This window comes from Trachinotus anak, unplaced genomic scaffold (assembly GCF_046630095.1).
Source record: "Trachinotus anak isolate AG129_WGS33_773 ecotype Australia unplaced genomic scaffold, CSIRO_AGI_Tana_v1 ptg000008l, whole genome shotgun sequence".
NCBI classification, from domain to species: domain Eukaryota; kingdom Metazoa; phylum Chordata; class Actinopteri; order Carangiformes; family Carangidae; genus Trachinotus; species Trachinotus anak.
The window spans coordinates 4,236,563-4,260,308 of NW_027273859.1; the positions used below are offsets into that span (position 1 = coordinate 4,236,563).

General features: G+C 40.0%; 1 protein-coding gene across 3 annotated transcripts in view; it reads left to right on the top strand.

The window, feature by feature from the left end:
* Window positions 1-23,746, top strand: part of zmat4a (zinc finger, matrin-type 4a) — a 145,721-nt gene that overhangs the window by 98,458 nt on the left and 23,517 nt on the right. For all 3 annotated transcript variants that reach the window (XM_071481947.1, XM_071481948.1, XM_071481949.1), the window contains exons 5-6: window positions 836-1,057; window positions 21,159-21,255. In XM_071481947.1, coding sequence (XP_071338048.1) covers window positions 836-1,057; window positions 21,159-21,255 — 319 coding nt within the window. The remainder of the gene's footprint in view (window positions 1-835; window positions 1,058-21,158; window positions 21,256-23,746) is intronic.

The window sequence follows — 23,746 nt, forward strand, 5'->3', positions numbered from 1 at the left end:
AATAACCCCTTGTCACCTGGTGACCTCTGCTTGACTCTGTCAGTGTAGTTGTGTAGCTCCAGCAGATGTATTAAAGCAGGAACATAGCATGTACAGTAGTTGTCCTTGTTAATGTATTATCCTCTATTTCCTTACATTTTTCTGTTGTACCTGTCAGATTGTTCTTTTTGTAGACTTGACACAAACAAGAAGTATTAAGTTGCATTTACATGTGAAAAAAGTGTAACATTCACATTTACTCATTTGGCAGATCCTTTTAGCCAAAGTGCCTGGCAAGTGAGGGACATCACTAAATATAGATATAAATATTCAATATTACATTATTTTACAAACCCAAGCACTAGAATGCTGCTAGAGTCTGCAAGTCTTCTACAACTGCATCACTGATGATTGTGTAGCACTATAGTGCTTTACCACCCAAGAAACACTTGCCACCAGTGTCGTCCAGCACCACACAACCACAAACTAGAGCCTCCACATGACTGTAGAATCAATATCAACAAAATCTGAGTATGATTAGTTTTAAGGTATTTCATGTAACGTGAAAAGATTATTTTAATTATCTATATACTCTGTGTGTAGATACATACACACACACACACACACACACACACACACACACACATATATATATATATATATATATATATATATATATGAAACCAAATGCTTCTTATAGGCATGCAGGACCTGGCACATAATTAAATTTATTTGCCATAAAAAATATCATAATAAATATAACTAACTGAGGCACCTGTGTTTCCTTTGAACTGGTAACAGAAAAAAAAAAAAACTGCACAACCTCAACAGAGTGATTTGTTGTTGTTTTCTTCAGAGGTGTCCCCCAGTCCTGTAAAGAGCTCCCCAGAAACATCTCCCATGACCTCCCCGCGACAGCGCCGCGACTCAGACCGTTACTGCCAGCTATGTAACGCCTGGTTCAACAACCCCGGCATGGCTCAGCAACATTATGATGGTAAAAAGCACAAGAAGAACGCAGCCAGAGCAGACCTGTTGGAGCAGCTTGGCAAGACCCTGGACATGGGAGAGATGAAAGGTATGAAGTCATGAATTGCTTTTCCTGTTCTGACTGTTGCAATCAATACATTTTCAATACAATCAATGCATCAATAGGTTTTAACTGATATTCAGGCTTTTTTCAAGAATTGATTTTAAGAATTCATTGTTTATTGATATAAAGCCCATTGCAGAATTTTTCTCAATGCTTCCAAGGTTTTACCGCCATACTCCAGCTGTAACCTGCTCCGTCTCCATTGCTACGAATGCTCCCCACTTTAGCTCTGGCAAACCAATCATTACTAATTGATGCATCGCTACTAGTGTGCCAGTGAATGTCACCACACACAGCAGATTTAAAACTCCAGTAAACTGTGAATTAGAGAGAGATTTCCTGGGGAGTGAAAGGCTTAATCAGCATTGTTTGGCACAGCCTTAAACGTAATAGATATTCATTTATATGGAAAAGTCCCATACTCCAGCTTTAAATGTGGCAAATGGCAAAAAGCATGAATTGTCAGTAAGTCCTCTTTTGTGCTTTGTCTAATGAAAAAAATGGCAGCAGTTTAATTCTTTTTTTTTTTTTTTTTTTTTTACCAACCTCTGCGGGCCACGTAGCCTCATTATCTAGAGCAGCTCTCTTTGTTGTGTCCCAGTGCTGATGGCCCCGTGTCAGGCTCAAACTTGTGTAGAGTAACTAAGGGATCAGCCGTGGCAAGGTGTTAAGTTATAATACAGTCCTGTAGACTCCAGGGCCTCTCATGCACAGGCTAATGTACTTCAGTGGACAGGGGGGTGACCCAGTTGTAGGAGGCACCAACAGGATGAACTTCATGGTTCATGAAGTTCATGACGCCCTATTGGCTCCAGAGCTGCTGTTCAATGACTGACCCTGACCTCTGACCTGCACCATCCCCCCAGGGATCAACAATGTGTCTCATTGTCTCATTTGTTATAAAATACTGTAAACGTTTGGCAGTTTCTTCATTAATTGTTTGGCTTTTAGGGTCAAGAAATTCTCATCAATAGAACAAAAAGAACAATAGAAAATGAAGTGTGTATGCAACACTGGTGTGCCCATTTGGGACATTTCAAGTCTCACATGAATAAATTCAAATACAAATAAGCTTTATTTGTATGAATATTAAAGTAACAATATTGTCAAAGCTCAATTATAATAATATAATAATTAAGTTATTACATTTTACACAAGGAGACAAAATAGATAATAACAAGATAAAATAAACACTCTGAACAGTATAAAACATTATGCACAAACAAAATTATTAAACACATTTAAAGTCTTGATCACTTGCTCTGCTCAACCTGAGGAAACTAAAGTGATTGAATTGTTGGTGTGCAGCCAGTGATGATAATTATTGGAAACTGCTCCCTCTTGTAAACATTATTCAGTTTTTATTGCTCTGTTACCTTTAAATTTATTGGTAGGGGTTTATTCATATGAGTGTTGGAGTATGTTGGAATATGCAACTAAAACTTCACATTTAAATGCAACTAAAATCTCATCAGTTCTGATAATGTAACATAGACACACAATTTTGCTTAGTTTTCGAAACCAAAGTTCTCAAATGTCTCATGTGGTCTCAGCAAAACTAGTTGTTCAAGGACTTTGGCTAAATAAATGGGTAAAACCTTGTTTCTCAACCAAAAACTGCGCACATAAAATATTACTGGAGCAGATTTGTGAGCAGTCGTTGGATATCTTCCTGTGTTTGATAGTTCTCAGTAACCAGTGTGGCTGACACATTTTGGTCAATACCAAAAGCAACTCTAGGTGTTGGCCAATAATGGTAGTGTAACAAGCTGTAAGCACAACACTAACATATCATCACCTCATAAAGTTTATGTGTTAGCCATCACTTCACACACTGAGTAGATAAAACATCAGCTTTTATTTTGAGTTGTGTTTCTGTCCACCTGACAAATGTCCCGCTAGGTCTGCTTTGCTCTCTAATGTGCTAATGCAGCAGCGTGTTTAGACAGCTAGCAGACATGGAGCAACATTAGCATTTGGAGTCATGTTTCTGGCCTCCTGATGAACGTCTCACTCTGTTTATTGGTCTTCTCAGACTCCTGAGGAAAATATCCGGCTCTTTAGGTGCTAAATGCTCCAGCATGTTCACTGGCTAACTGCTAACTGTCTTTTGGGCAGGTACAGTGGGTTTGTCACAGCTTGAAATCACTGAAATCACTGAAATCACTGAAAGCAGTTGCCTGTTGTGGCTGGAAATGCGGGTGATGAGAGCAGTGAGGCTGAACTATAACAGTGAAGTTGTGGGTCATAAAACCAAAACAATGAACTGAAAGATGCTAAGACACCATGTATGAGCCGAGTCAGTGATAATTCACTATGAATGACCAAATGTCATCGTTGGTTTCTGTGAACTGTAGGAGTGCGACCTTTCCTATTTTCCATTCTTGCTCTTGGGTAGAACGGGTAGAATTTTATTTAAAGAATGTTTAAGCAGTAACTTTTGTCTTGTCTTTAGTTTTGGTGATCTCTTTAGTGCTGAGTGATCTCTTGCCAGACTCTGCAGCCGCTAACGTGTATTATTGATCAGTGATGGAGAGCAGCCTCACATTTTGAAAGTATTCAGACTATTTCCTCCCCTGTTGAAGTGAAGGGCAGCCATCTTGACTGGAGCCGTCAGCTGGACTCCAGCTGGAGACCACCAGTGTGTCACAAGCTGTTAATTTTACAGAACGGAGGGAACGCTCTTGCTTATCGTCTCCCAGTCACAGTATGTCAATAACAATTACACAATATTATTCCAGCCAGTGGAGGGCCGGCTGCCAGAAGAGCAGAAGGAGCCCAAAGGTGTTGTAAAGGGCATTGGTGTGTGACCGCACCGACTGGGAGACACAAGTCCTCACAGCTGATTGGACACTGACTGCTAACTCAGGCTAGACTGGGTCTTTGTGCCTTATAGGAGTGCTGTGGTTGGTTAAAGGCAAATTGACTGGTTGCAGTCAGTTCAGCTTTGTCATGTTGGCTCTTGAGGTTTTGAGAATATGATGTCTATATCAAGTTTAGTACAACTGGTCCAAGGTTGTACATGTTGTTACTTTGACTTTTTTCATTTTTGCAGTTTTAAAGAAAACTAATCATGTTGTTTTTATTTGTTTAATGTATTTAAACATTTTAAGCCCTAGTTCAGCAGTTCCAACAACATGATCTTTTGAATAACACATTTGACGCATCAATACTCAGATATTCATACCTACTGTTCATATATGCATAATAAATAGTATAGGTGTACTGCAGATAACATAGCAGCTACTAGTCCACTATTAGGCTCTTTGTAAGCGTTCATTATTTCTATAAACATTATAACCAGTTGCCACGTCATGTAAAACTGTGATGCACTGTCCCTTGTGGCATATCTGATTTTCAGGAAGTCAGATATTTAGTTCTTTAATCCTTAAACCAAAACTCAGAGAGTTTATCTTACCATTTAAGTAGCAGAAGCCTTCAGCAATATTGGTAGAAAAGGTGGTAATATTCTCTGTATTTGGATTGAGGCAAAGATCCTTCTGGGTTACTCCAAGTTCTGCTGTAAGTGTGCAGCATTCAATCTTTGGAAACTTGTGCTAGCTGACCTTTTCCACTGGTCAAAAAACCCATCAAGACATCTGGCTTTTGTCAGCAATGGAAAAAGGTACCATCAGCCTTCACTCCTGGGTCAAGTGACTCTGCAGTAGAGGTGGGTATTTATTAGCTCCTGCTCCGATTGATGGCATTGATGTAAACAGAACAACCAGGTGAACACACTTATTTTTGCCTCTTTTCTGTGCTTTTAACGCCTTTCAGAGCACACAGACAGTGTAAACACACCTGTCACCTGCCCAGCACGGTGCCGTTAAACCATAAACACAGTGGCTACACTGTGTTCAGGAAGGAAAGAGCCAGCTGCAGCCCTGAAATACATTCTGAAAACAATCACCACCACCACAAAGGCTCCAACACTTAGAGGAGCACCAACCTGGGGGTGAGACAGATCCATTTTACCAGTTTGCACGGCGGCTAGCTTTCTCGACAGTGTCTGTGCGTGTGTGCTCTGTAAGTGCATGTGATGACACTGCCCCCTGCAGTTGTGTGTCCTCTGCGAACAGATCGACAAACTCGACTGGCAGTGTAAAAAGAGTCAGTCACCTTTTTTGGCCTTTTTTGGCAGATTCACCTGCGTTTAAAAATGTACTGTAATATTGATGTAAAAGGCGTATTAGAGAAAGCGCTCATTTGCTTACATCCATCACACCCAGAGTCACTATCCTTTTGAAACTCGGCTACTTTTGACTTGGGATCATGTAAATCTATCCTAAAGCTCCTGAAAATGTAGTTTCAAATTTCTCTAACAGTGTAACAGTAAATATTAGTGAAATAAAAAACCTCCTAAGGTGTTATGATGAAACTATGCCAACCACACTGAGTTTTAGCTTCAGATACTCAGTGTGGTGGGCAAAGTTTCATCACATTTGATGGACAGAGAGAGAGAGAAAATAAGAAACACTGGAGTATTTAATGGGAAATAACCCATTGTTCTTTGTCAAACCCCATCACTCACAATAAGAAGCTGATTGAGAAAAAAGGTTTTAAACTGCTTGACCGAGTGTGTGAAACAAGCTTAGTTCAGTTTTCTTCCCATTGTTTTTTCAGTGTATTAAACACTATATGAATGAATCAGAGTATACTACTTCTATAATCTATAATCTATAACACCCTTACTACAGGCATTAATCTCAGTAGACTCTCTGGAGATTTTGATGTTAGTAAAGGACAGTAAGTGGTGTTGCTGGAAGCAAAACCATTGACCATAGTGCAATTATTTTTTCCAGCAGACAGGTTATGATTCGTCTTCGCCACCATGCCCGTTTTTGTGCTGCGTTAGGAGGAGACACATTCGCCAACATCAACACAGTCATTATGGAGAAGCTGAAAATGTCAGCGTGCTAGCTGCACTATTCAGCACTTGAGCTAATGAGCGTTTCTCTCCGGCGATTATCAATTAGTAATGAAGTGGCAAATCATCCTATCAGGCAAAACCAGCACTGTGAGCCTGTGGAGGGGAGAATGGGACCGCAGCAGGCGTAGCAGGCGGGACAGAGAGGGGAGGCAGGGGATGCTGCTGCCAGAGAACGCATCCTTCACGGCTTCCACTCAGCGCTCTCCTCTTTATTTGCTCCTTTCATCTTTTTCTGCATCTGCTTTTTGCCGATTTCGTCTCTTTGCCCTTCCTCTGCTCGCCATTTCCTCTCCCTGACCCAGAGCACCGTCCTCGTGTTCTTCTGAACTTGCTGAAAAAATTTGTAGTCTGACTGTAAAGATTACCGTGTGATGAAATATTCAACAGCTCCCATAAAGGAGGAAGCTCCATCTTCCAGGGGTCTGCATAGTGTTGTTGTGTATATGCAGCTGTACAGCTAGGGAAGGTTGGTGGTAAAGATTTGAGAGAGAGTAAAGGCATGCTATACCCACAGCGAGAGGCCATTAGCACTCCACTGTTCATGTGTTTGAATTGCAGAGACCCTTCAGGGGTCAACTGCTCAACTACAACCTGGGACCACCCGGCTCTTAGCTCCAACCACCATACAGTTAAAAAAAAATAAAAATAAAACTTACGTCTTTAAATGTGTTACAGCTGTCTGTATATAGAGACAGGGTGCAGGGGTAAATGTGCATTCACCAAACTGCATGCAAAAATATAGATTTACTTAATAGCACACTGTAAAATTGATGGAACTGCTCACCTGTACTCTTTCAAATGGTTTGAAGTGATTTTGATCTAAATTTAACATTTTACAGCAAAACACTGCAGAGTTTGCAAAGGCTCCAACAGTCAGTTTGCTCCTTTCCTGCTGTACATGCTGCTCATTCTCTTCAAAGTTTAAGACCAATAATGTGGGCACGAGATGTTTCATTTGCTGTAACAGTGAGGACTGTTATGTTTGCAGAAATGTAAATGGAAGGGAAAATGAATTTGCAGTAGTCCATAGTCCATGAAACACTAATGTGGGCAGATTGTGTAAGCACTTTTCCCTCGTTATCACTGCAGTGGGTTTGAAAGAGGTGATGGTGTCTTTTTCTCAAAGTTTTTTTTTTTCCTTTCAACCTATTACTTTAGAATCAGCGCTAAAGTCACTTGTTCCCAACTTTAATCCAATATTTTTAGAGATATTTTGAGCTTATTATTTTTCAGCTTTTAGTTCAGCAGTTTCTTTTCTAAGGGATTTACAGATCCAACTTTTTCTCTCCCGATACTGATTCCTATACCTCAGCTCTGGGTATCTGCAGATAAGGATTACAATCTCATATCAGCGCTGTCTTTTCTCTAACATTCACAGTCTATGCAAGGGAACATGAGATCAGGGGTGACTGCAACACAAAAAAACTGATTTAGTGGCTGAATTAATGTAACTGACTATAAGAACATTGACTGACTCTGCTTAATAAAGTCAGTATTGGAGCTGATACCAATCTAACTGACCTGACTTACATTCGTACGTAGATGTTTTCAGGTGATTTTACAGGTTGTAAACAGAGCTGAAATAAGGCCTGCACAACATATTCAATCTAAGTTGAGGAGAACAGAAAATATATAATAGAGTAATATATGTGAATATGCACTCAGTTGGCAGTTTATTAGGTACACCATGTTAAAACTAATGTAGTCTAATACAAGAACCATGCAATAATCCTACTTTCATGTTTATAATACTCTGTCTACCCTCATTTATATAAATGCAGTGCACAAAATAATAGAAACACAAACTGCAGCCCCCCACCATGATCATACTGAGTCAACACCTTTTAATGGTCCCATATTTTACACTTTTCCAATGTTTTATTTTGTTGATATCAACAAGAAGATATATTTGTTAAATCAGAAGAGAGCCTCTGAACCTCTCCTCTGATTGGCTGGCTGTTTTCTGAGTAATTCAATACATTTCACAAAACACTCAGAGAAACCAAATCCTGCAAGATTGGATGGTGGGTCCAGGTGGGCGGGGCCTGGAGCGTGGGTGAGGGTGGTGCTGTGACTGCTGTGACATCACAAAGTTCCAGAAGTCTTGACAGCTCGTTTTAAGGCTCAGTTTCTGAATACAGGCTGTGTGCATTTCTCTATGGACTGAGACTTTGATACTTTCACAGTATTAATATAGAACCTAGACCTGCTTTATAATCACAAACACATGGAAAGCTCACTTTATACAATATTTGACCTTTAAAACAGTTTTGATAAAAAAAAGAATATTATAACCTTCATACAGATAGGCTTTATTGCTGGACTTGTATTTGACTGCTACAGTTTTAGCATGGTGTTCCTAATAAACTGACAAATGAATGTATTATGTGGTCAAATAAATTACAGACTGTCTCTGAGACCTCAGATCTATTGAAAGGTAAAAAGATAGATATAGAATTAGGTAAAATTTAAAACAGTCTTATTTTAGCGAAGGGCTCAATAATGAGGGCACGCCATGCCATAGATCACCGTAATTATCTTAACCTAGTGGAATATAAAGACATGACTGCTACTTAATTCTTTTTATTGCACAGGAATATAATGGGACTCCTGTAAGAGGCTGAAACATCAGACTCTTTTATCCTCCTACATTCTGTCTGCATGCAGCAGCTAAATGAAACTGGAGCTGCAGCCTGAGCTTCTGTCCTGCTTTAATGGTGGGAGTGTCGGAGTGAAAAAGCATCCCAGGTTTACCCTGATACCTGACAGTGACAGACAACGAGACAACACAAAGAAAGACAGCAGGCAGCTCCTCTCAGTTGACTCTTACAGTCACTGAATGCACTTGTGCAGTAACCAGCTGCTTTTCAGGTCAAGCTTTTGGTGATTTCTTGGACATCAGACACATGAGTGTATCATGCACACTTAAGTTTTATCTCTTTTAGGGCAGGTTTAGCTCTGCTGTTACTGTTTAGTCTCTGGCAGTGAGCACTAAATCATTAAGTCCATGCTGTCATTTTCCCTGTTTTATTAATCACTTGCACTTGGGCTATGTACGATACCTAATGTGATTTCCAACACCAGCAAACATACGGTACATACGCTAATCATCTAATTTCTTGCCAGAGAGGATTATATTATATATTTAATAATGCAAAGTCGACAAGAGCGCAGAGAGAGCAAATTGAAGTGGTTACTGTATATCCCCACTGGGATCAGCCATTCTGAATACGACTCTCCGAGCTCTGTTGTAGCATATGTTCATTTTAATGTGAAGGAAAATGTTCATGTGACTTTTTGACTTCTTCTCTGTTTTGACAAGTGCAGCAAAGTGTGGTTGAAATAGAGACGACAGAAAGACGGCTGATTGGTGAAGAGTGATATAGAAGGGATTTGACAGAACGAGTCGGCCTTTTCAGGGTGAGCTGGTGTCTGCTGCAGTTTGTGTTGCAGCTACATGTCAGCTGAGTCTGTATGTTCTGTACAGTGCAACAGGACAGCACTGACAGATGCTGAGAAAGAATTGCTGCCTTGTTCATCTGTGACTTCCATTTCCTTATAATGACTACTTACCTGAGCCATAGGTAAATGTGTGTTACTTCAAAGAAAACGGCAATGGATATTAAAACAGAACTAAGGCAGTGATGTATTGCCACAGTCTGCTGTCTGCACTGTGGTCAAAGCACAGGAAACTCTATAAAGCTGTAAATATTGGATGGCGTATATAAAAAAAAAAAAGCTTTTTACTAGGGTTGCTAGGCAGGCAAAAAGCTTGGTCAAATAGAAAAGTAAATAGTGTGCGAAAAAATTGTCATTTGAAACTATCATAGTTTTAGCATTTGACTCAGATCTCCTAAACAGATTCCTTCTAGATAGGTGTGAACGATTTAAGGATGATATCTAATTCAATCGACATTTTAATTTGAATTTAAATTAAAAATGTACATTTAAATTATGTGATTATTTTCTATAAAATAGTTTGGATTAAAGGAGCTATTCGTAAGTTTTGCTATTGCTACATAGCCAACCTTAGCATCAGTGGCTGTTTGTTCAAATGTTCAGTATAATACTTCACTCTTTACTCACCAAGAGCTGTCTCCAGCGATGTAAAGCAACGTCGATGTTAACTCTTGTCTCTATTACGTCTTTTTTATGTTTGTTCCCCTGACAGATTTGTTTGTTTTTCCATTGAATTGTACAGGTTATAGGTGACAGCAAAGGTGGGAAAAGTTTTGAAATTCATTTGAAATTATCGTGGTCTCATTGTTTTTACATCAGAAAAACCATAATTTTAACAGGGGTGTGTACACTTTTTATATCCACTGTATAGCCCCTTCAACACGTGCCTCCTAGCCACTCGTATGGGCTCAGTGTCTTGGAGCGTGCAGAAGCTTTTAGTGTTTTTCTTCATATTTGATTATGTATTTTCATCATGGTCAGTGACTTCTTCTGCAAAATGTTTGATGTACAGTGAGAGATAATGTTTAGATTAGAAAGTAAGAAAATAAAAGACAAATAAATTAAGCAATTGATCTGCACAATTTCTCACTGTCTTCCATCTCCCCTTCTTGCCTAAAATATTCATCTTTCATCTTTCTGATATATTTACAGTAAATTCAGGTTCTGTATTTTTCAATCTCTTTTCATTTTATTCATGGTGTGTATGTTGTTTGGTACAAGATTATATAAAGTAGGTCTGATAGAAAAATGATGACAGAATGACATTCACAATAGATCATGTCCACATTCATAAAACTTATATGAACCACCACTGCTTTATTTTAGGCTTTATGTGAGTTCCCTGAGCGGCAGCTAAATCAAAGTTTGTTTCTATACTTAAACTTCCACCCAGTGACGTGAATTGTAAAGGGCAGTGGGCTGAAAGCTTTCCACTGTTTAAAGCACATTACATTTCATTTTCATACTGAAAACTTCAAAGTATAAAACATTTCTTTGTCCTTTACAACTCTTAACACAGTGTTAAGAAGCTCATGTGTTCACTCTCTCTTAACCACTCTTATGTGGAAAAACATTATTAGAAAACACTCTAATTAAGTTGTTTTTGGGAAAATGGGACCCTGGTCTGTAATGGGACATCCTGTAAAATGATACAATAAAAATATGGCATCTGAGCTCATTTTTTCAAACAACAGAACTATACAGTCACAACCATAACTTCTGAATTTATCCAATATTGACACAAAAATCAATCAAAAAAGTGAACTGATTTGTAAACTCAGTTTTCTCAGTGGCATAATCTTTACCTTTAGCATCCCCTGTTGCAGTGCACATGATTTTCGAGCTTGGTGATTGGTCACTGTCTCCTAGAAATGTTCATGTGGAGCTTGTAGCTTTTTCTCAAAGAACCAGATATTTTCTAACAGTTGTTCAACTTTTGGATTGAAAGTTTCATACTGAAAGTTTCCTGCTGATCTGAGCTACAGAAGTTCTCCAACTGTGACTCACATAACACTGTCTATGGGAAAATGGGACTTGTACTGCAGAAACCAAAGGCACCAGAAATAGCTCCTCCTCCTCACAACAGCTGGGTAAATCTGCAGCCACAGTTGCCTTTATAGCCATTAAAACATTAACTTGCTAAGTTTTTTTTAAGACAAGTTGTTTGTATTACAGGTCTAACAAAAATCACAGTCCTTGAGATTTGAAAATTGTGTGATTTTGACATAAATGGTTGAATAACAGTGGAGCTGTTTTTGCTAGTGTAGCTGACAGTATCTGGGAATGAATCAAAATGCAGGAAGGAAAACAAAACCTCCCTTAAACGCCATACTGTGCTCCAGCTGGTGTTTTAACTACAGTCTAACACCATTATACTTCACGTCTGCTCTGCATCTGCTGTGTCTCTTGTTTAAAAAGTCAGTGAAGATGGTTTCTGACCGAGCAACACATAGCCTATTCACAAAGGCCTCCTGATGGGGATTCAGGGAGGAAGCTCCTCACACAGAGAGAGGTAGGTTATACTGTAGTCATGTTAAGAGCAATTTTTTTTTTAACTGCAAAAGTGCTAAATCTCCATGTCCATCTCTCTCTTAGCTGCCACCTGCCTTGGTTTTGATAAATAAGATGAATGGTGGCTACTCCAGCTGAAAGCACCTTTAACTCTGAGGGATACTGAATCTGACTATTCCAGAAAAGAGACAATGTTACACTTGTTAACAGATCAAGTCACCATAGCTGCTGAGCTCTATCACAACAGAATTTAAAAATGAACTGACTGAAGCTGATTAAATGCACCAAGGGAGTAAAAGTTTACATACACAAACTGGTCTTATCTTTTACTTCTGGAACCAGGGATGTGTGAAACACCTCCTCCCATTTCTGTCAGTGTCAACCATTATAGATTCTAATAATACAGTGACAGTTCCTCGTTTTGCAACGGCACATACAAGACAGAATAACCTTTTTTGTCATTTGTGAGGGCGATGAAAGTTGAACTTCTGCACTTCCCAACACTTTTCCAACAAAAAAAGTGCTGGTAATCTTTTAGTTCCAAAAATATGTTGTCTGTGAGAAAAAAAAACTAAATGTCAGAAAACCACCACCTTTCAAATTCTCATCACTAATTTTTATAGCAACACCAGTTATACTTGTGTTAGCCTCTCTGTAAAACAGAGAGGCTAACACAACAGGTTCTTTAAAAACTTGACTGTGCAATTACAAACTATTGAATACAGCAGTATGTGCAGGATTTTTTTTTTTATTGTTTGTATTGAATTTAATTCCCTCTATTCTCCCCTGAAGCATGCCTGACATGACATGAATTTCTGTTTTCTGTCATGTCATCAAATAGATCTTTTTCACAGCAAACATTTTGGCTGTCACAGCAGGAAAAGCACAGGTGAATATCTGGTGAACACTTGTACTTTTCTTGCTATGTCAACTTATCCCTAAGTTCCCCCGAGAGCAAGCACTTGGCGACGGTGGCGTGGAAAAACCCCTTTTCAGGAGCAGAACCGGGTCGGGGGGGGGCGGCCATCTGCCTTGACCCGGTTGGGTTTTTCATGTCTGCTGTGAAAAAGGTCTGTGGCTTTCAGTGGTTGAGGGAGGGAAAGTCAGTTCAGATGCCGCTGTTGGATGTAGGCTTCTTTGGCTTCTTCTTCCTCTGTGGTTTCCTTGACCTTGGAAAGTGACGGGTTGTCTTCCAGACTGATGTATCCTGTGTTTTCTGAGGGGGAATCTCCTCAGATACATGAGTCTCCATGAGTTCAGTATCACAAGGGGAATCTGACAATGAGAGACAGCTGAACTGAGTTGTCAGCTCCTCCACCTGGCTCCACAGAAGCATTTTCTTTTGATGGCGGGCTAACTTCTCAGTCCTCCAATTTTTCTCCAGGACTTGGTCCTTTGACACTGGGTCGTCATCAACTTTCCTCTTACCATGTCTCACCTGAGCGGGAATCTGTGAAGTGCTGGGGGTTTCTCCTGCATTGTAGTTCTGTAGCTTCTTCAGCTCCCTTCTTGTCTCGTTCTCCCGGCTGAGGTGGTGTTCTTTCAGGGCTTTCTGCTTGGCCAACTGCTGTTTGGTCTGATTCAACTCTTGGCTAAGTTGGATCCTCCAATGTTTTTCTTGTAAGAAGTTGGCCCTGTCCTTGTACAACAGGGCATGAAGGTTCCAAACTTCTTGACAAAGTTTTTGGACCTCCATCCGTTGCTCTTGATTCCTATGTGTGACCTTTCTAATGGTCTCCCTGTTTTGGCACATGTAAGTAGATGTCGCCATTTCACCAGGTGATAGAAATCAGAAGTAGTGTAATTGTTTTGCAGTTTGAACAGATGTCTGTATCAGTGATCTGTGGTTTGAACTGAATGGTTCTCTTCTTCACAGTGGTGTGTCACTTGTTGAAAGGTTTGAAATGATTTGGCTTCCTGAAGAGCTGCTGCCTTTGATACAACAGAGACCTGACGATGTCAAACATAGAATGGAATTATTCCTTTGATGGTTGCTTTGATTTGGAGTATTCCATTTGTTCTTCTACTAATTTTTGTCTGCTTGTTTACTTTCAAAATTACAATATGTGATTCATTAATATAGTGATTAGTTAAAGGATGGACATCACCCTTTAATACCTCCAACCCTGGTTCCTCTTGTGACACACGACCACCCACTCTTCACAACTACATATCTTCACTGCTCTATTACCTCCAACTAACAACAGTGCATACATTTAGATGTTCGAATATGTGAAGGTGATTTGTGATCAGTCTACACACATATATGCTTGTATTAATTTATTTTACTTATATTATATTACTTTGAACTAGCTGGGGGGGTGGGTCAGGCTGGATAGGGGCCCTGCGTGATGTCTCGGAGTCCATGTGGGGACCAAATGGGGCAGGAGCTGAGTTGTGTCCTCCCTCAGTGGGCAGACTCCCTGAAAAATGGTCTGGGGGTTGTCCAAAGTAGGACAAAACACCAGGAGGACATTTGCCTGCCCCTCTGGCATTCTGGTGTGGCCTCTCACCCACCTTTGCTACATGAATATGATATTAATCATCATTATATTATATTATATTATATTATATTATATTATATTATATTATATTATATTATATTATATTATATTATATTATATTATATTATATTATATTATATTATTACTGTGTTGTCTTAGACAAGAGAGTGGAGCTGGGGAGGAGTGAGAGGTGGATCTGAACTGTGTCCCCAAGGGCACTAAGCATGCCCACCTACACCAGTAACTTGACTAGGGTTGCCACCTGTCCCTTATAATACGGGATCGCAGAGTGTTTGAAAATAAAATGCTGATTTGTCCTTCATCCTGGGCTGTGAATAAATCACCTCATGCATCTTTCGTGAATCAGGCAGCCATGAGGTATCAACAAAGCTAAGTCTAAATGCAACTAGGAAGCATGTAAGGCTGAATGAAATCTGCTTACTCAAACCACATGAAAAGGCATCTTTTACACTGGTTGCTTTACTTCAAAGCGAAACTATGTCAATAAGCATTTTGTTGAGTTAGGCTCTATTGTTCTTTTTGACATTAAAGCAACAGGAAGAACGCAGAAGCAAATTTCAACATAAAGAAAAGTGTGATTCATCCATGTGTTTATGGATAGCTGTTAGCAAACATGAGCTAAACTGTTACTGTTGCAACAAAGTAAGGTTGACCTTGATTTACACATAGCACAGGAAATGAAGGAGTGTAGGAAATAGCATCTCAATTCTATCCAGATACAAGAGACTTGAAACCAGAAATGTATGTTGTATTATCATCACCACATTTGGAAGGTTGAGTCCAGCCTAGTGGCTCTGGCTCCGTAGGCTATGCTGTTTTAACTGTATAGCACAGACAAATGGAAAGTGATGTATATCACCAGTGAGCAGATACAGAGGACCTGGCTGACTAACGTGAACTGACCTTTTGATGCCCAGAAAGAAAAAAGAATCATAACACGCTGTCTGAACTCCACTGTCAGTCATGTTCTGTTAGATCAAGCAGCAGTCATCTGCTTCTTCCTCATTATACTGGTCACTCAGTGTCTTTTGACTCCTCCTGTAGATGCCAAAAGAAGAAGACAGTGCTAAATTCAAACACTAAATTTAGACTGCAGTCTTGCCTGTCAGACACCCTGACAGACAAATTGTGTTTTTTCTAGACTCTATCGCAGCCGTTGATCTCAGATGCATTTCTGGCATATGTGCCTCTTTCTCACTTACTGTTTTTTTGGCTTTTTTCTATAGAGCTTTGCATTAGCAATTCTCAGGCTGTGTGTTTTATTCACCACTCCCCCTGACCCAGAAATAGATCTATTACTGCCTTAATAGCAGGCTCAGAGGCAGGCAAATTACAAGGAGCTGATCAAGGTCTTCTTCAAGAGGAACCAAAGGGCAAAGCCTGTCCCTGTGCACACTTACTGCTTCACTTTAAACCCTAGATTGGACCAGCAGAAGGCCAGCCATTGGTTTCCAGCTGATTGGTTTCCTGTTCTGCTCAAGATATTGCTTCTGTACCTAATGCACATTTCCGATTCTTTTCACATTTTCTCAGTCTTATCGAGGATGTGGCAAACACACTTGTTTTATTGACTCAAGGTGATGAAAACACTTTTGAGTGATGATTAAATTCTGGAAGTCCACCTACAAAGTAATCCATAATATAATATGTCCCACAGTTGCAACTTAGCAAACAATTTATTTCACACCGATTCAGATTTAGCATATGCTCTTTCAGCCTGGGAGCCCTGCTGCAATCAGAGAGGGAATGAGCTAAAGTTGCACCATCTGAGTGGGGCAGATGGCTGCTGGTTAATTTAGCATGAACTCTGGACCTGCACCACCTTTCCCTGCTCATAAACAGTCCACACAGAGGACAACACTGCTGATCAGTCATACCGCCACCATGTTCCCTCCCAACGGCTCAGGCAATAGGTCTCAATTAGCTGAGAGACAACTAGAGATTTACTGCAGAGCAAATGAAATAACTCAGCTCAGCACTCGCTGAGAAACCCCAGTCTGTGGCTTATTGGTGACTCAACGTACAGGCAAATGTGGCAGATATAGACTGGCCAACAGTTACCATGTTCTATTAGTTTGCTATGAGATTGGATTGTGGTTTATTAACTTCCCATCACTGCTTCTGAGCAGTGGTTGGCCTGCGCTAAAAGTGAGAGGGACATTTGTTCCATTTAAAGACTCCCTCTCTGTTAGTTCAGCAGAGACTGTCCTCCTGTATAAAACAAGCTCATAGGTTATCTGTGCAGCAGGTTATTATGACCCATAGTTACTTTTGTTGTGAGGTGACATCTAGCGGTAATTATGACAGGAGCGAAGGGACAAGTACGGTGATACAGTAGATAGAGCAACAAAGTCCATGTCAGGACGAGGTTGGGGTGGATGGGTGGGTCAACAAAACACAGGACTATGACACAGGAGAGTGGTGTTCGATTCCCATGTGAAAGTAGCAGTTTATTGCATTTTGTATTATTAATGAGCGTTCGAACAAATTTAACTACATTGTTATGATTGTAACCATGACAACAAAGATCACATGATGTTACTGAAGTACTTATTTTAACCAAATTCACAATCTTTTTCTAAACCTAACCAAGCCATCACCGGTATTATAGTAACCATGGCATCGACAGTGCGTACGCTGCATTTGATACAGTTTGTGTGTGCATTATTGTAACCGTGACAACCAAGGTACACCTGCTGCCGTAGGGGCGCTATTTCAGGAAACACTCCCACAGGTCGTATCAGATTCCATACCACATTTTTCATTTTTTCTAATAATAAAAATGTGACTAGAATGAATGAATTTCCTCAATTTTAGTCTCAAATCCTGATTTGTAAATGTAAGCACAGGCATAGATACACTTTTTTTTTTTGTTTATTTGTTTTTGTTTTTTTTCTTCAAATGTTGTTAACTCTACATTTGGTGCACAATGGACATATCCCAGTAAATAAAACAGCAGAAGGCTTCAGAGGAGTTGGAGTTGCCACTCAGGAGTAGCATTAGCTGCTAACGCAATCGTTATTCACCCTAACTTCACTGGCATTGGTTGTACCACATTTATATTTTGTACGGCTTTGATTTGATATCATTTTGTTTATTATTGTGATAAAGATGATAATATTATAATTGTATGTGTAATAGTGTGTAACATTTTCTATAAAACTCCCCTGGCTCCGTCTCAGGTTTGAACTCAGAAAAGTCAGTCTAATGAGGAGCCGGGATGAGCAGGGTTTCATTACACTGGCTGAAACGCCTGTGGCTTCTTTTCTTGATTTTTTGTTCCAGTAGTTTACCTATTGGCTACTTTCTTTCCAAAGTTACCTCTGTGACTGTAGGATCAAATGAAGATATGAAACATCAGACAGCATTTTTCTTCGCATGCATCAGCTCCACAACCTCTCACTGAGGTGTTACTGTAACAAAATTCCAACTTAACCCAAATAAATGAGACTGCAGTGCATATTTTTCTTCTTCTGCACCCTCTCCTGAGCTGCCTCTTTTTTCTCGGTGAAGGGACAAGTTAACCAAAACAAACGGGTCTCCGATGACTCACTGGCGATGTCTCGGAAAGTGAGAAGTAAATGCGGTGGAGGGGAAGCACCACAGAGGCCCGGAGGCTCCTGGTGCTTCATCACTCATGCAGGGCAGCACCATGAGGGAAGAGCCGCAGGTGGCTGGCAGTGATGGATACCAGGGCTGCTGTATAATCTTTCACCCTTTCAAAAATAGTTTGAGAAGAAAGCTGTCAAAGGGCCACTGCAGAGCAGACCCTCACTGCCTGCTGCAGGACTTTAATGTCAGCTCATGCCTGCGTCTGGGGACGACTGTGCAAAATTGAAATCTCAGTCTGGTGGCGGCCAACTGACAGAGTGGTCATTGTTCAGCTTATCAGGGGTAAAGTGAAAGGGGAGAATTGCCTCTCTCCCTGTGGGGAATATTGGCCTCCATCGAAATGTTAGAAGGAAACAGCTGACCTCAACATCTAGGAAGTAAGTTGTTAGTAAATGGCAGATTTTCAACCTCTAGCCTGAAAGAGGAAATAATACGCTTTCTACGTTTCAGCAGCTCATTCCATTGTACGACGAATGAATGATCATTCACGGGGAGAATTTGATTGAAGAGGATATGGAAATGTGATTCAATGAGCGTAGGATGACATTTATTTTCTCTTGGCCTTTTGCTCCGAGGCATATTTATGGAGGAGTTAACTCAATTGTGAGAGAGCAGGGCAATCAAGATGGCTATTTTTCACACCACAATAAGATTAGTACAACACGACAGCGATTACGCAGGCTGCTCATAATTTGCAGCAACAGGGTGCCGACTCCATGTAGCCATTATCACAGACACTGAGGACAATGTTGATGCACAAGTTTTAAAAATGTAAGCAAGCTATTAAATTTTGTTGATGGCAAGTAAATCAGACACCTCAAGGTCTCTGCACAGCCTGGGTTAATTTGCTCTTCTTGTCTATGACTAGAACTTGTATCAGTCAGGCTGCCAGTGGAGGAATTACTTTTTAAATATAGTATGTGACTCTAGAGATGAATGGGTTTCCATTATAGGTAGACATTCATGGTGCCCTGAGGATAAATCCCAAAAACCTAGGTGATCGCCTAACTTGTCCTGTAGCACCACCATAAGGTTCAAATGTATATTTTTTAAGTGAAGTGTCTCAACAGCTATTAGAAGGACTGCAATAAAATTTAATACAGACATTCATGTTTCCCTCTGGATGAATTGGATGAACTTTGTAATCACCTGACTTTGTAACACCATCATCAAATCAGAATCACTTTACTTTGGTTTATTTGTGTTGAAGTTAACGCATTACGTGTTACAATACAAACTCAATACTTCCTGTAATCCTTTCAAATCAAAAGGCCTCTAACATTTTAGTGGACAGAAACCCTTTATTTGTTAACAGGACTTTGATTGCTGTGCTGCAGTAAGTTCATTGTCACAATTCCGGTTGCTGGTGTTTCTGTTATTTACATGTCGTTCAGATCTGCTAGCTTCTTTAGCAGTTAGCTATGATTTCTCTCTCTCCCTCCTTCTCTCCTGCTCTCTCTGCTTGGTGTTTCTTATGTTTGGTTATTCTCCTGACTCCTTTAGTAATAATGATACATGTTATGAAAGTAGTTTATTTGCTGTAATGGTGGCAAGGCTCAGTGAACTGGAAGTACTCCTCTGCTTCTCTACAGTTCCCAAGCAGCTGGGAAAACTGAGCTGCTCAGTTGACCGCCCATAACAAAAGGTGTGGCCCGAAGCCCCCAGTTGCCATCCATACATGATCCAGTCATGTAACAGGTTCATACCCAGTCTGTTTGAAAAAAAGTCTCTACATCTAGCAACAAATCCTTTAAGTTGGTAACACCATAGGCTGTAAACACCTCCCTGATAGAACCTGTTTGCACTGGAAACTCCAACTCAGTGACAGGGCACTCGGCTGACTCGTGGTGAAAATGATCACTCAGCCAGTCAGTCAATCAGGGATATTCCAGATTATAGGACTGGCTCTGTTGTTGCAGTATACTGTATTACTACTCACATGCGCACACTGTATTATGCCACAGATCAGCTGTTTGAGTCAGACAGAGCAAAGCAAAGGTGCACTTGTGTGCAGGGATATGGTAGTTTGACAGTTGAGAAAATCTAGTTCCAAAGCAAAGGGCTGTTTGACAGCAAGATAAAGTGGTGAAAATATTCAAAGCATAGCATACACTTAGCTGATATAAGCTTTTTTTGTGTGCATTTTATTAAGTGCTGCCGTGGATGGCCCTGTCCATTGCAGCACATCGCTCAGCTTCTGTACTGGTGCTCCTGTCTGCACTTTCAAATTTGTAAAGGATGCTCTGAAAAATTCTACCTGGGCACAGTAAGAACTGATGGGTTTTAAAAGTGAAGTTAGTGGAGAGTCAGACCAAAACAGCTTTGTGTTTTAAGAACACATTGGGCTTTGTTGGTGGGGGCAGGTTGCTTCAAGTACCGCAGTGTTGATGAAATAAGAATAATAATAAGCCACACTAGTTTTGTGTAATATGTCCATGAAGTTTAAGAGTTATCATATGGTATACTTTGAAAAGTATTTTACAACTCTTGAAAGTTATCATGATTATCATTTAATCCTTTTTCATCTTTCTAAGCATTAACCTTATAAAGTAATCTGCCAGGAGCGTGCACTTTAATTGACCATCACAGTTACGTGATGATGCTGCGATACAGAAATTGACCCAAGTGGAATTTCATTAGTCTTTTATCTGGGACAAGCTAAAGCGCAGGTGTCTCAAGTACCAGCTTTCAGATTCAGCTGTGAAATTTATTTCCACAGTTCTAATTGATTTTTCCCTCTCCATCACCAGCAGCCTCTATCAGCTGAGGCAATCTTGAGAGCAGACAAGAATACTCACCTCCAGTACACAGTTTAAATGTGTCTGCATGAATGTTTTTGCACAGGGGCTGTCTAGCTTAAATGGATTCCAGACTGCTTGTGTGCAGGAGAGTCAAAATCAAATTATCATATAATCTTCTAAAAATGAAATTATTTTAATTTACATTTCTGACTGTCGTATAACTGAAGATGAAAAGCTGGCTGTGTGTTTTAGGTTTGTTCATCTCCTAGATTGAGTCATTTAATAGTCGTGTGTCTGTTTGATTCCAGGTCTTAAACGGAGCTATACCTGTGAAGTCTGCAGCGTCACACTGAACTCGGTGGCACAGTACCACGCACATCTGCAGGGCTCAAAGCACCAAAACAAGTGAGTGGATCACACAACTGTTCGCTGCAGCAACAGAGCTACTTTCCACCCTCATCAATTAACCCTGCAGCACTAAATGCTACACCTCATCCTTGGTACAACATATGCAGTTTTCTTAGCTTTGATCCGCATCCTCAATACCTTCTTAAGGACACCTTTGCACTTCAGATGTAGCGTATTCACAATGCATGCATAAATGATGAGTGTATTGTAGTGAGCTGTATTGCTGAGAGAAAAATTTCAGATGGGCTTGTGTAGCTGAGGGTCATCCTTTAGGTTCAGCCTACAATTTAAAGGAAAATTCTCTAATCGGGGCTTTTCCTGATTTTACTGTTGGTTGTGGTGCCTGCAGGAGCCAATCTCAAGCTGAGAATCAACAAACTCTTGTAATGTAAACAGCAAACCAGCTGGTATTCACTCTCCTACAGCCGTCTGTCTAGAAACAAGCCATAAAAAAAAGAGTGTGTGAAAAACCTGCACACAGCCACATCCCTGCTAGTCACCACAGGTAACTTAAATGAATACCAGGAAGAAGCTTTTGGAAATTAATGCACCATTAAACATAAAAACAAATTTAAACAGTTTAAACAAATAGGACTGAGGTTAACAGTGGCATTTGCAGTGGATCTTGATACATTCTGTTCTGTCCTGACCTGTTTTAAAAGTCACAACACACATAATGAAATAACAAGCTTCTTTTCCTATGTCCATTTCAAAATACTTGCAAGAAGCTACCTGACACCTATATATATATACATCACATAAAAAGAATTACAGTAGGAGTGAAGCTGATATTTAACCAGTATACTACTAGCTACAACAGGCCAGCTGCACAGTACTTCCCTCCCACCATCCTGACTCGGCTGTAACACCTTAAAGTTAAAGTGATAGTTTAACAGTTTTGGTAAATGCACTTATTAGTTTTCTTTCCAAGAGTGAGATGTGAAGATTAATGTCTGTACACTACAAAAAGGTTAGCGCCAGGAGATTGTTAGCTCACATTAGCCTAAAGACTGAAAGCGGGAGGAAACAGCAACTCTACATTTTACTATTACTATTATAACTCATTAGATTTTATTTATTTAATATTTATACAAAATGACACGTTGTAGTTTAATAGAGGTTATTATAATTAAAAACTGTTTCTTGGCCATTAGCTATTCCCATTAAACCACAACTTGTAATTTTTACACTGTTAAGAGCCAGCTTCCCTGGTTCCAGATGTCATACAACCGGTCTCCAGGTTGTGTTAGCTGATAGCTAGAGGAGTGGTATCAATCTTCTTGTGTTTTGATTGAGAGTGCCTCAAAACTAGTGATAAAGTGAGCAAAAAAATCTAAATCAAAATCAAAAACTACAATTAATAGATAAATGCTTGAAGTGAATGACCAAACCTGCAGAAAAAAAAAGAAAAAAAAAGAGAGAAAAAAGAACATTGAGTATTAATTCCAGTATCCCTGTGTCTTGTATGGATTCACATGTACAGTTACAGATCTGCCACTGTGATTTCTTGAAATACCGTGAGGGCTGGGTATCAATCAAAATTTTTCGATACCGGTACCAATACCGATACCTTCACTTCAATACCGGTTCCTGAGCAATACTTTTTTCGATACCAATTTTATAATATCAATTCTAACAAAAAGGAAATTACATTACATATAACAGTACAAATCTTCAGTTTAGGGTTCTGTAGCATCCACAGACTGACTTGAATGCTGAGAGGAGGATGGTTGCGGTCCGCCCTTCTTGCAGTCAAACACGGAGCAACTTTCTGCTCTTAAATTGATTTTGTGCACAATCAAATGCTTCATTAAATTAGTCGTGTTGCTGGCCTTAGCAGCGATGACTTTTTGGCATATACTGCATCACGCACTGTTGGCATCAATCTTGGTGAAATGGAGCCATGCTTTTGACCTCGGTGGCATTGTTTAACCGGTTTGACGACACACACACACAACTACAGTTCCCAACACAGATACACGTGAACCCCGTCTGTGGGCATAACCACATTTTCCTGCATGCCGCAAAGTGTAACATTAATACAGCTAATCGAGGGTAGCATGATCAGTTCTTGATCACGTGATTAACCTCTGGGTACCGAAACTTGGCACCAAAAGATGAGGCATGTTTTGATACTCTGTACTACCGAAGCATTTCAGTCGGTGCCTTAAAAGAACCGAAGTTCGGTACCCAGCCCTAATTACCATCAAACACTTCAGCAAAGCCATCCTGTCAATCAAGTGGGTATGATGATGGAGTATCTGTACAGTACTGCAGCAGTGTATGGAGGTGAAAGGCACAACCATTCATGTAAAAAGGCTTTCCTTTAAGTCAATGCTGGATCATTTTACATAAGAGTTAGTTTGGTGTTGGCTGTGATCAGTTGACAGGAGGTGGCAAATGAAAACTGAATCACTTTGTCAACTACCAACTGACATGTTAAGTGATATAATAGGGAATGACGACCTTGACTCTTTTTCCTTCTTAA